This window comes from Syngnathus acus, chromosome 1 (assembly GCF_901709675.1).
Source record: "Syngnathus acus chromosome 1, fSynAcu1.2, whole genome shotgun sequence".
In the NCBI taxonomy this organism is placed as follows: domain Eukaryota; kingdom Metazoa; phylum Chordata; class Actinopteri; order Syngnathiformes; family Syngnathidae; genus Syngnathus; species Syngnathus acus.
In genome coordinates this window covers 17566317-17579127 of record NC_051087.1, presented here as the reverse complement: position 1 = coordinate 17579127, position 12811 = coordinate 17566317, and the positions used below count along the sequence as shown (strand labels likewise).

The window sequence follows — 12811 nt, the reverse complement described above, 5'->3', positions numbered from 1 at the left end:
CAAGAGGTTCTGTTTTATTTTGCTTTTGAGAGATACATAACATGCGATATTTTTTCTCACTTTCTAGATGAGTGGTGAAGAAGAATCTTAATGTGTGTGTTGTTTGTGTTAAGATTCAAAGAAGACACACAAAATATGACCAAAACTACAAAATGTCCTTATGTCCCTACTAGGCGATGTTGTTGTTACATGTCATGGCCATGATTGTCTCTGAGGTCCACATGATTTCACAAATTTCTTAATGATGTGTTTTCCAAGCTTGCCAACAAGCTATAGGCAATACAGTGCATGGTAAATCATTATCATCATATTATTAAATAAGAAACAACATTGTCTGCTGGAGAGGTCATAGTACCCTCTGTTTATCTGTTTGCAGTTTTTCACCGAAGCTGCTTCATCTACTTCCAGAACGCTCGCCTGACCAGTACCGATTAATCAGGAATCTACAGACTCACTGTTCATACTTATTGTACACAATCCAAATGTACTAATTTTGTTTTTTTCTTTTCTTCATAATTAAGAAATCTGTCAATTAGTAAGCGATATAACACAAGTATATATTTGTAATTGATGTTCTTACATTGTATAACATGTATTACTGTTCATTTCAATAACTTTAATTTGATACTTTTTGTTTCAATGTATATATAAATAAAGCATTTAAAAAAACAAGTAAAGAAATGGCCTTCAGAGCATGCAGCATGTGAATTTCAACAAGTACAGCTTGCTGCAGAACCACGAAGGTGGAGCTGCCCCAGAAACAGGCTGCTCACTGACTTCAACTTAATGGCTGTAACCCAACATTGCATAAACATAATTCAGTGCTTCAAATGTGTTCCTACACATGTCAGTAGGTCGACATAAGCATGTTGTTTTTTACATGTTTATCGTGGAATGTGCGGTAAATTTGGCTGTAAATACACTAGTATTAGCTAATATGGTAGACTTTCCCTGTGCACCGCGTCTAGCACAAAAAAAATCAAATTAAAATGTGTTCAGTATGTATATTGTGATAAATTCTAGTAACTTTATTATTTTTATTACTTTATTAAAATTCTGTGCTTGTGTGTGTGTTTGACCTGCACAGATGCATAAGACAATCAGACAATACGATGAAGAGTCTTCAGTCTGTCATGTAACATGGGGTATGGGGGGAACAGATGGTGCAAAAAGTGAGTATGGATTGCTCCCAGGAATAAATTGGCAGGGCTGAAATTCCTAATTTTAGCAGCAGATGGTGCAAAATTTGAATTGAGAATTATTGAATAAATTGGCATGGCTGAAATTCCAAATATTTCCAAGAGATGGTGCCAAACCGTTACATGAGACCAAAGATGGGCAAGACAAGCTGAACTAGCAAAAATAGAAATAAACAGAATAACACGGGGTCGGTTTTGGGTCACGCACGGAAGCACAAATGTGGTTTTTATTTTTTGATCTTAATTTCTTTGCTTGGCTAAAATATACTCTGTAACAGCTTAAAGTAATATCACTCAATTAGACCAAGGTGCCCACCACTATGAAAATGGTGGTGTGTTAAAAAATGTTTGAAAGATTGATACAAATGTTGTTTTTATTTTTGATCTTAATTTCTTTGCTTGGCTAAAATATACTCTGTAACAGCTTAAAGCAATATTATCACTCAATTAGACCAAGGTGCCCACCACTATGAAAATGGTGGTGTGTTAAACGATGTTTAAAAGATTGATTCAAAGGTTTGGATTTTTGATTTTATGGTTGATTGAAATGTAACTTTGAAGTGTTATTTTTATAAAAAAAGAGAAGTGAAGAAAAGAGGATGTGAGGGGGCCGTACTTTTGGTGGAAGATAGTGCGTGGGACAGATGAAGGGCGGAAACAGCTGCCAGAAGGCACCAGGTGTATAAGCGTGGGAAACTGGGCAGTCTTATCCTATGAGGAGTATAGGTGCCAGCGAAAGGGGGGGTGCAGAGAAGTCTATAAAAAGACCGCCACAGGCAGCTACGGGGCTCTCTCTCCCAAAAAGCGTTCATACATGAAAAAGCCCGTACGAGTTCCAAGACTTTTTCTAAGCTTCCGGGATCTTTGTGTAAAACGCAAGATCGCTTGCCTGGATTAACTTGGATTTACTCAAAAGAATTGGACTGGACAACATTGCATGAGGAACTAGGTGAGGGGAATGACTTTTTCTGTATTTACGCGAGGGGGGGACAGTCATCGGGTAGTCGGTCCTCTCGAGGCCAACCTAGTTCCCAAATTGGAATTTTAGAAATAAGATCGAACTGATCACTCGACTTTATTTCCACCAAAAAATAACACCCAAATGGTAGCTACCTTTTCCTTCTTTTCTGATCTATGTTTTACAATCAAAGTACTCCGAGATTGAATGATTTTATTTACACGGGTATCAGTGAGTGGGATTGTTCAGTTTCTGGAGGAATTAAGATTTGTAATTCTATTTCATGCTTTTTCAATAAATGTGTTTTATATACTCCTTTAATTTAATTCGTTGTGCGCTAATTTGTATGATATATACAATCGATTGTTTGTGGTATTGTTGACAATTCGATTCATTGACAGGTGATTATTATGGTATGTAATCGTACCGTAATAAATAAAAATAACGAAGGTGTGTAAATTAGAATATTTGGATTGGTGTAGAGTTAGAAGTATTTTAATTGTCCGTTGGACGCGGGCCCGTTCCTATTTTTGTTGGGCCGCGTCAAAAGCTAAATTGGACAATTTTGCCTTCATAATTATTTGAGGGATGAGTGCATCTCGTTAAATATCTAATTCGTTCAAATAATTGCTTCACTTGAGTAAAATAACGAAGGTGTTTAAATTAGATTATTTGGATTAGTGGTAGAGTTAAAATTAGTAATTGTCCGTCGGGCGCAGGCCCGTTCCTATTTCTGTCGGGCCGCGTCAAAAGCTAAATTGGACAATTTTGAGGGATTAAATTGCCTTCAAAATTAATTGCAGGATAATTATAATTCGTGTAAATCATTTTGATTCGTTTTAAGAGAAATATTATTCCTTTTAAACAATCGAGTTGGTTGAAGCATTCCAACGGTTAAGTGTTTATATATAGCGTTAGAGTAATGATTTAATGCAATATATTCCTGCTCAAATACTATTATTGTCATACTTCCACTAATTCGATTCTTCTTCGAATAAAGATAAGTAGGCTCGCTACTTCAGCAACAAAGTAGAGCAGATCCATATAAATAGTTACTTCGGCAATACTAGTGCAAGGATGCGCTAGAACAACGAATCCCTGAGGTCTTAACAAAGACATCTAAAAATATCCGTAACATAACACAAGCATCAAACAACCGAAGGGAGCCATCATTATGGCGCGGTCATTTCGACGACTCGCCTCGAATTGAGTTACTCGGCTCGCGCGTCGGATGACTTGAGAGGGATTGGCGTCATAAAGAAATTAGATTGATTCTGATAGAATTAATTTAACTCGGGTGGTTAGATACGGACGAGTCCCTTCACCCCGGCCTATCGAACCCGTTACCGGGGAGCCGGTGGCACTTTGATAAAAAGTGCGCGTTTGACATTTTGGCGCCCAACGAGTTGAGGGGGGTTGTGAGTTAAGATTGCCTACCGGGCAAACAGGTCAGTGGATGATGCGGTCAACATGGGACTGCACTACATCCTGCACCACCTGGACACCCCAGGAACGTACACCGGGATCCTGTTCGTGGACTTCAGCTCGGCGTTCAACACCATCGCTCCTGACATCCTCCAACAGAATCTCATCCAGCTTGCGGTGCCTGCCTCCACCTGTCAGTGGATCACCAGCTTCCTGACCAACAGGAGACAGCGTGTGAGGCTGGGAGGCATCACATCTGACACCCGGACCACCAATACTGGAGCCCCTCAGGGGTGCGTCCTCTCCCCACTGCTCTTCTCTCTCTACACCAACGATTTCTCCTCAGGTGACTCTCCTGTGAAGCTCCTGAAGTATGCAGACGACACCACTCTCATCGGACTGATCCAGGACGGTGATGAGACTGCGTACAGACAGGAGGTGGAGCGGCTGGTCCACTGGTGCAGCCAAAACCACCTGGAGCTGAACCCGCTCAAGACCGTGGAGATGACAGTGGACTTCAGGCGTGACCCTTCACCACTTTTACCCCTCACTATCCGCAGTAATACTATTCTCTCCACAGACACCTTCAAGTTCCTGGGAACCACAATCTCTCGGGACCTGAAATGGACCAGCCACATAGACTCTGTCCGGAAGAAGGCCCAGCAGAGGCTGTACTACAGAGACAGCTCAAGAAGTTCAACCTGCCGCGAGAGCTTCTGAAGACCTTCTACACTGCCATCATCCAGTCTGTCCTCTGCACCTCCATCACTGTATGGTTTGGATCGGCCTCCAAACAAGCACAGACTGCAACGGACAATCAGGACTGCAGAAAAGATAATTGGAATCAATCTCCCATCTATCCAAGACTTGTACCTGTCCAGGACCAGGAAACGTGCAAGGAACATCTCTACAGACCCTTCTCACCCAGGTTGCAGTCTGTTTGAACTACTCCCCTCCGGACGGCGTTATAGAGCTCGGTACGCCAAAACCAGCAGACACAGAGACAGCTTCTTCCCCCAGGCTGTTGCTCTGATGAACTCACACCACTCTTAGAGTCTCAGAGTCATTACTGTGCAATAACATCCTGCTCTCCACACCTTTTTTGAATTTGTCTACACTGTTTGTACTATGTGTCCTCTCTGCATCCATTGCAGCCTGGTCATCCTGGATAAGGGACCTTCCCATCTGTGGTCTCTTCTCAAGGTTTCTCATTTCCCCTAGCTGGAGTTTTGAGTTTTTCCTTGCCTTTTTGGGAGTTTAAGATCAGGGGATGTTTGAGAATATTTGCCATTTTTCACATGTCCTGAGTGTTGTTAGTCACCTAAATGTTGAACAGAGGGTGTGATTTACCGAAGTCAAATTCCTTGTTTGGCACGCTCAAACATGGCGAATAAAAAACTCTTGAATCTTGAATTTACGTACTAATAAATGTTTACTCGCAGCTCCAAAACGAACCTGTGTGGAGTTTTTTCAGTTTCTTCTTCCCAGGAACTGTGATACAAATAAATGTCAGAACGGCCTTGAGTGACATAAAAACAGTCTCTTTAAGGAATAGAGTTTCCTAGAAAAGAACCTTTAATAGCACGGGAGTATTAGAACTGTTTTGTGTCATAGTAAACGGTGACCGTTACCCCTCAGCACGTTGCTTTAAGTATGAGTGAGGATGATCTCCTTCTAAGTCAAGTCAAGTCAAGTTTATTTGTATAGCCCTAAATCACAAGCAGTCTCAAAGGGCTTCACATAGACAAAAATTGACAATTATTCTCAAAGCATCCCCTGATCTTAAGCTCCCAAAAGGGCACGGAAAAACTCAAAAACCCCTGCCAGGGGAAAATGAGAAACCTTGAGAAGGGACCACAGATGGAAGGATCCCCCTTTCAGGATCACCAGGTTGAAATGGATGCAGAGAGGGCACAAATAATACATAATATGAAAATCAATGAAAAAAAAGTGGATGTCCAAGTCAGAGAGAAGGGCTGCCGGAGGAGCCCTCTATTATCCTGGCAGTGTCTTCGAGGAGGTTGAGCTGCAGTTCCCCCATCCTGAATTGGCCCACGAGAATTCAGATAGCCGCTATCAGCTTGGGTGCCACCTAACCACCTCCCCGGCCGGGGAGGGGGGGGAGAGAAAACAAACTCCGGCCGAATCGGCCACTACAGGTTAGTTAAAGGCCATATCATAGAAATGTGTCTTTAAACGTGTCTTAAATGTTTCTACTGAGGTAGCAGTTCTAATATCCATTGGTAGGGCATTCCAAAGCTCTGGAGCCCGAATAGAAAATGCTCTAGACCCTGCAGACATTTTCTTGGCCCTCGGTGTCGCTAAAAGAGTAGCGTTTTGCGAACGAAGGTTACGAGACAGAACATAAGGAACAACTAGGTCGACGAGATTTAGTGGATTTAAAAACGATTACAGAAACATTGATGAAGAAAAAGAAACCCCACAACCTAGGAGATGTAGACTCTTCAAGCATACAAGCTGAGGAGGAAATGAAGGCGCATGCTGAAAACCAATTGGAGAGGGTGCGGTGGAATCTGCTATCCCCTAGGAAACCGACCAACATAGCAACCTGGAACATCAGGACCATGTTCGCAGCTGGGAAAACAACAGTCATTGCTGGAGAGATGAGAAGATACAAGGTTTCCATTCTTGGCCTGTGCGAAACCAGATGGACCCAGACAGGTGAAGTCAAACTAGCCAGTGGTGAGTGCGTTCTCTACTCTGGACACGCAGAGGAAGCAGCACCACACACAGAAGGGGTGGCACTCATGCTCTCCAAGGAAGCACAACAGGCCCTCATCAGTTGGGAGCCCATCAGCTCAAGAATTATCACTGCAAGATTCCAAACCACCCATAAAAGAATCAACCTTCAAATCATACAGTGCTATGCACCTACCAACAATGCAGAAGAGGAAATGAAGGATAATTTCTATAACCAACTACAACATCTACTCCAGTCCAGGAAGGAAAAACACCTAACCTTACTCATGGGCGACATGAATGCCAAGGTGGGAAACAACAACAATGGATACGAACTGGCCATGGGAAGACATGGACTTGGCACCATGAACGAAAATGGGGAAAGATTTGCAGACATATGTGCTGACACCAACCTGGTCATAGGAGGCACCATATTCCCCCATAAACACATTCATAAAGCCACCTGGATATCTCCAGACCACACTACCGAAAATCAGATTGACCACATATGCATCAACCGGAAGTTCAGACGGTCTCTCCTGGATGTGAGAGTAAAGAGGGGGGCAGATGCTGGATCAGACCACCACCTACTGGCTGCAAAACTCCAACTCAAGCTAAAGCGCCGCAATACCCTTGCTGGGAGCAGAACAAAGTACAACATCCAGCTCTTCCAGGACATTGGAACAACCGAGCTGTATAAAATCACCCTTCAGAACAGGTTTCAAGCCCTGCAAGAACAACCAGTGAAGGAGTACTGGAACAGCCTGAAAAGTGTATGGAAGGAGACCTGTCTGGAAGTTTTAGGGAAAAAGACAACAAACCATAAACCTTGGCTGTCAACAGAAACCTGGAAAAAAATAGAAGAAAGGAGGGCCAAAAAGGACACACTAAACCAGTGGTTCCCAAAGTGGGCGGTACCGCCCCCCTGGGGGCGGTGGAAAGATCTGGGGGGGCGGTGAGGAAGAAAGGGGCGGTAGGGGGGCGGTAGGGGGGCGGCAGTCGATTTGTACACAACACGCCGCTCTGGCCCAGTCAGATCCGACAGCATAGACTACAAAAGTAAAAGCTCAGGTTTGTAATTTCAAGCTTGTAATGTTCAGAATTTTATCTTATAATAAAAACCGCATTCTGGCGGTCAACATCATCTTCAGTTCAAGTCAACATGAAATTGGGGACTCGCCAGAACGCGCCGTGTTGTGTTGTGTTGAGCTGGTTAGGGCAGTGGTCCCCAACCACCGGGCCGCGGACCGGTACCGGTCGGTGGGTCACTTGGTACCGGGCCGCCAAGCCGCACAGAATTTTTTTTTTTATCGACGATCAATTAATTCAGGTCAAGACACTCGTCCCGGTCACGTGACATGTTTCCCCAGTCGAGCCCGCAAAGCTAATATGTGGCGACAGGCTAACTAACCAGGCAGTGAAGCATTCAAAACTGCTTCAACACATGGAGACCAAGCATCCTGCAATAAAAGACAAACCTTAAATCACTTCGGGTGTCATTGTCTCCGATTACGTCTAGATGGGACCGGCTCGTTTCTGAGAAACAAACTCAGTGCTCCCACTAATTCAACGTATTGGTAATGATATTATTAATGTATTATTTATTTATTTTTATAAATGTATTATTTATTTATATAAATGCCTTGGGGGGGGGGGGGGCGCTAGGAATTCACTGGGGAGCCAAAGGGGGCGCCAGCCTGCAAAAGTTTGGGAACCACTGCACTAAACAAATGCAAGACACGAGCGAGAAAGGCCGCAGCCCACAAGGACTACGGGGAAGCAAACAAGGAAGTAAGGAAAAGTGCCAAACGGGACAAGAAAAATTTCATTGAGGCACTGGCTAAAGAAGCACAGGAAGCAGCAGCACAAAACAATCTCAAGGAACTCTACATGACCACCAGGAAACTAGCGGGGAAGTTCAGACGGAACAACACACAAATCCGGAATAAAGAGGGTCGTCTCCTCAACACCAAGGAGGAACAACAACAAAGGTGGACAGAGCATTTCAGCGAGCTGTTGAATAAACCACCGCCCGACCAAGAAATAGAGATCCCACCAGCAGCACACCAACTCAAAATCAATTGCGCCCCCCCAACAAGATCTGAGGTAAAGAGGGCTATCATGATGCTCCGACGTGGCAAAGCCGCAGGGCCAGATGATATCCCAGCAGAGGCCCTACAGGTTGATGTTGAAACTACAACCACTATGCTCCACACACTCATCAGGAAAATATGGGAGGAGGGAGAAAACATACCAGCAGACTGGAAAGATGGGCTTATTGCTGTCATCCCCAAAAAAGGAGACCTTACAAACTGCAACAACTACAGAGGCATCATGATGCTATCAGCACCAGGCAAAGTGCTAAGCCGCATCATCTTAGAAAGACTACGGAAAGGGGTTGATGAGGAGCTCAGAGAAAATCAAGCTGGTTTCAGAAATGGAAGATCATGTATCGACCAAATTGCTACCCTTAGGATCATTATGGAACAATCGAAAGAATGGAACACCCCGGCTTACGTAAATTTCATAGACTTCGAAAAGGCCTTTGACAGCGTAGACCGGAAGCTATTATGGAGTTTAATGGCACATTACGGAATACCCCATAAGTTCATCAACATCATCAAAAGCTTATATCAGGATATGCAGTGTCAAGTGCTGCACCAGGGACCAACACAGAAATAATTTACCGTGCTCACTGGGGTGAAACAGGGATGTCTACTCTCCCCCTTTCTATTCCTCCTATGCATTGACTGGATCATGAAACAAACTACCCACAATAAAAAGACAGGCATCCAATGGACTTTGACAGAACAACTAGAAGACCTGGACTTTGCTGACGATATTGCTCTACTCTCACACAGCCACCAACAGATACAGGAGAAAACTCAACTACCGTAATTTTCGGACTATAAGTCGCGGTTTTTTTCATAGTTTGGGTGGGGGGGCGACTTATACTCAGGAGCGACTTATATGTGTTTTTGGTCGGCCGGGTGGCTGTCCAGGGACGGTGGATGGGGCTCGGACAATGCTTTTACGCACGCCCGGTCCTACTCTACCGAGCTGTCTTTCAGCTCCGTGGATGGAAGTCGAGGGCCGGCGCTCAGCCGGGTGGCTGTCCGAGGACGGTGGATGGGCCTCGGTCATGGCTTTTACGCACGCCCGGTCTTATTCTATGGAGCTCTGTTTCACTTCCGTGGCTGGAAGTCCACGCCGCCACACGCCTGTAAGTTTGTTTTGTTAAATAAAGAGCCGTTTACCAAACCCACGTCTTTCCTTGAACTTTGTTAACGCTACAATATAGTTATATAGTAGATCTGTGGAATAACGACGAGGCTGACGTCAGGGCGCACGCGCGGCGATGTTGACAAAGGACGAGGAATTTGATCGATGGATTTAATGATTTAGAGTGCACAGATGGTTTGATAACATTATTGCTTATATAATAGTTATTTGATATATAATTTATATATCGTTATATGGGCCTGTGGAATATTTTTAAGTGCAAGAGCCGTCAGCGGCGCGCACGCATTGTTGACAAAGGACGATTGATGGATTTAATGAATTGGAGTGACGCAGATGGTTTTATTAACGTGTTATTTATGTAATAGTTTTTTGAATAACTCTGAATTTTACGTCAGGGCCGTTCTCAGCTCTTAGTTTGTGTTTATGTCACGTTAGCATACCTATCGTTTAGCCTGTTGTTGCTCGTTCATGACTGTTCTTGGTGTTGGATTTTGTCGAATAAATTGCCCCCCAAAATGCGACTTATACTCCGGAGCGACTTATATATGTTTTTTTTCACTTTTTTGGGCATTTTATGGCTGGTGCGACTTATACTCCGGTGCGACTTATAGTCCGAAAATTACGGTACTTGAAAAAACAGCATCAGGACTGGGACTAAAAATAAACGGAGCAAAAACCAAAGTAATGCGAGTAAACAGCAAAAACACAAACCCCATCAACCTCAGGGGCTGCCCACTGGAAGAGGTACACAAATTCACATACCTAGGAAGTGTAATTGCAGTGGACGGTGGAACGGAGGAAGATGTGAAATCAAGAATAGGGAAAGCAAGAACAGCATTCAACATATTAGATAAGATCTGGAAAACCAAAACCATTTCACTCAATACTAAACTCAAAATCTTCAACTCCAACGTCAAAACAGTGCTGCTATATGGATCAGAAACATGGAGGACCACAAAACACATCACCGCTAAACTGCAAACCTTCACAAATCATTGCCTAAGACGCATCCTCAGGATCTTCTGGCCCAACCGCATCAGCAACACCAGCCTATGGGACCGCACCAAACAAGAAACAATAGAGATACAGGTTTTGAGGAGGAAGTGGAGCTGGATAGGACATACCCTGAGGAAAAACAACATGGCTATAACCAAACAGGCGTTAACATGGAACCCACAAGGCAAAAGAAGCAGAGGGAGACCCAAAAACAACTGGAGAAGGAGCACAGAGCTGGACGTCAAGAAGATGGGACTGACATGGAAACAGCTGGAGAAAATGGCACAAGACAGACGAGGGTGGAAACTCTTCATCGATGGCCTATGTTCCGAAAGGAATGAAAAGGCTTAGTAGTAGTAGTAGGTCGACGAGATATGAAGGCGCTAAGCCTATAGGTCTATTTATAGGTTAATAGAAGAACCTTGAAGTCACATCTTAAATGGACCGGGAGCCAGTGTAAGTTGGCTAATATTGGGGTAATGTGATCAAATCTTCTTGTCCGTGAGAGCAGCCTTGCAGCAGCATTTTGTACTAACTGTAGACTTTTGATGCGGGACTTAGGAAGACCAGAGAATAATAAATTACAGTAGTCCAGGCGCGACGTGACGAACGCATGTATAATAGTTTCCGCATCACCGGTCGAGAGGATCGGACGAATCTTTGCAATATTACGAAGGTGAAAAAACGCAATTCTGGTTATATTCTTAATGTGCTTTTGAAAGGAGAGCGTTTGGTCAAATATTACCCCGAGATTAGTTACAGTATCGCTCTGAGTGATAGTACGGTTATCTATAGTTATGGTGGTTTCCTTAAACAAGTGCTGATAACGAGTTGGACCAATTATCAACATCTCAGTTTTATCTGGGTTAAGACGAAGGAAGTTGAGAGACATCCATTGCTTGATCTCCGCAAGGCACGCCTCAAGATTACAACAATCCCGCGGATCTGTCATAACGGCATATATAATTGGGTGTCATCCGCGTAGCATTGAAAACTAATATTATATTTACGTATTATGTCCCCAAGCGGAATCATATAAATATTAAATAGAATTGGTCCGAGTACCGATCCCTGTGGGACACCACACGTAACATTATAACATACTATATATATATTCTCAATTTGTACTTGTATGGAGTACTAAAAGTAACGTTAATGTTGTACGCAGAGTATTCGGCAGAACTTGCGAAAGCTAGAGGGGCCGGTACATGGGCACGAATTTTGGGTATAGATAGAGAAAACGAACCGGTCGACGAAGGACCAACAAATGTTTTAGATTTCATGCCAAAACCAAAGCCAAGGAGGAGGCGGACAACTTGGAGACCGAACGAAGAGTTTAGTCTTTATTTTGAAAAGTAAAAAGTTTTCTCTCTTCTTCTTTTTCCTTTTCCTCGCTGTTTTTTTTTTTTTATATATATATACCCTTTTCCTCCTCACAAATGACTGAGTGAAAAAGTTAAATTCATTTTGTGGATTACAAAATTTTTTGTTTCTGGACGCATCAAGTGGATGACAACTTTCTTGTTTCCGGACACATTGTGGATTGCAAATTTTTGTTGCCAAATTCATTTTGTGGATTACAATTTTTTTTGTTTCTGGACACATCAAGTGGATTACAACTTTCTTGTTTCCGGACACATTGTGGATTGCAAATTTTTGTTGCCGAATTCATTTTGTGGATTACAAATTTTTTTGTTTCTGGACGCATCAAGTGGATTACAACTTTCTTGTTTCCAGACACATTGTGGATTGCAAATTTTTGTTGCCGAATTCATTTTGTGGATTACAAATTTTTTTGTTTCTGGACGCATCAAGTGGATTACAACTTTCTTGTTTCCGGACACATTGTGGATTGCAAATTTTTTTGCCGAATTCATTTTGTGGATTACAAAATTTTTTGTTTCTCGACGCATCAATTGGATTACAACTTTCTTGTTTCCGGACACATTGTGGATTGCAAATTTTTGTTGCCGAATTCATTTTGTGGATTACAATTTTTTTTGTTTCTGGACGCATCAAGTGGATTACAACTTTCTTGTTTCCAGACACATTGTAGATTGCAAATTTTTGTTGCCGAATTCATTTTGTGGATTACAATTTTTTTTATTTCTGGACGCATCAAGTGGATTACAACTTTCTTGTTTCCGGACACATTGTGGATTGCAAATTTTTGTTGCCGAATTAATTTTGTGGATTACAACATTTTTTGTTTCTGGACACATCAGTGGATTACAACTTTCTTGTACCCGGACACCTCAGGAGATTACAGGATTTTTGTAGTCGCTGAACT

At 42.9% G+C, this 12811-nt stretch overlaps 1 protein-coding gene across 3 annotated transcripts in view; it reads left to right on the top strand.

Moving 5' to 3' along the window:
- Positions 1-666, top strand: part of tmem176 (transmembrane protein 176) — a 99959-nt gene extending 99293 nt beyond the window's left edge. For all 3 annotated transcript variants that reach the window (XM_037255107.1, XM_037255100.1, XM_037255114.1), the window contains one exon: positions 377-666. In XM_037255107.1, the coding sequence (XP_037111002.1) occupies positions 377-421 (45 nt within the window). In that variant the 3' untranslated portion in view covers positions 422-666. The remainder of the gene's footprint in view (positions 1-376) is intronic.
- Positions 667-12811: the final 12145 nt, after the last annotated feature.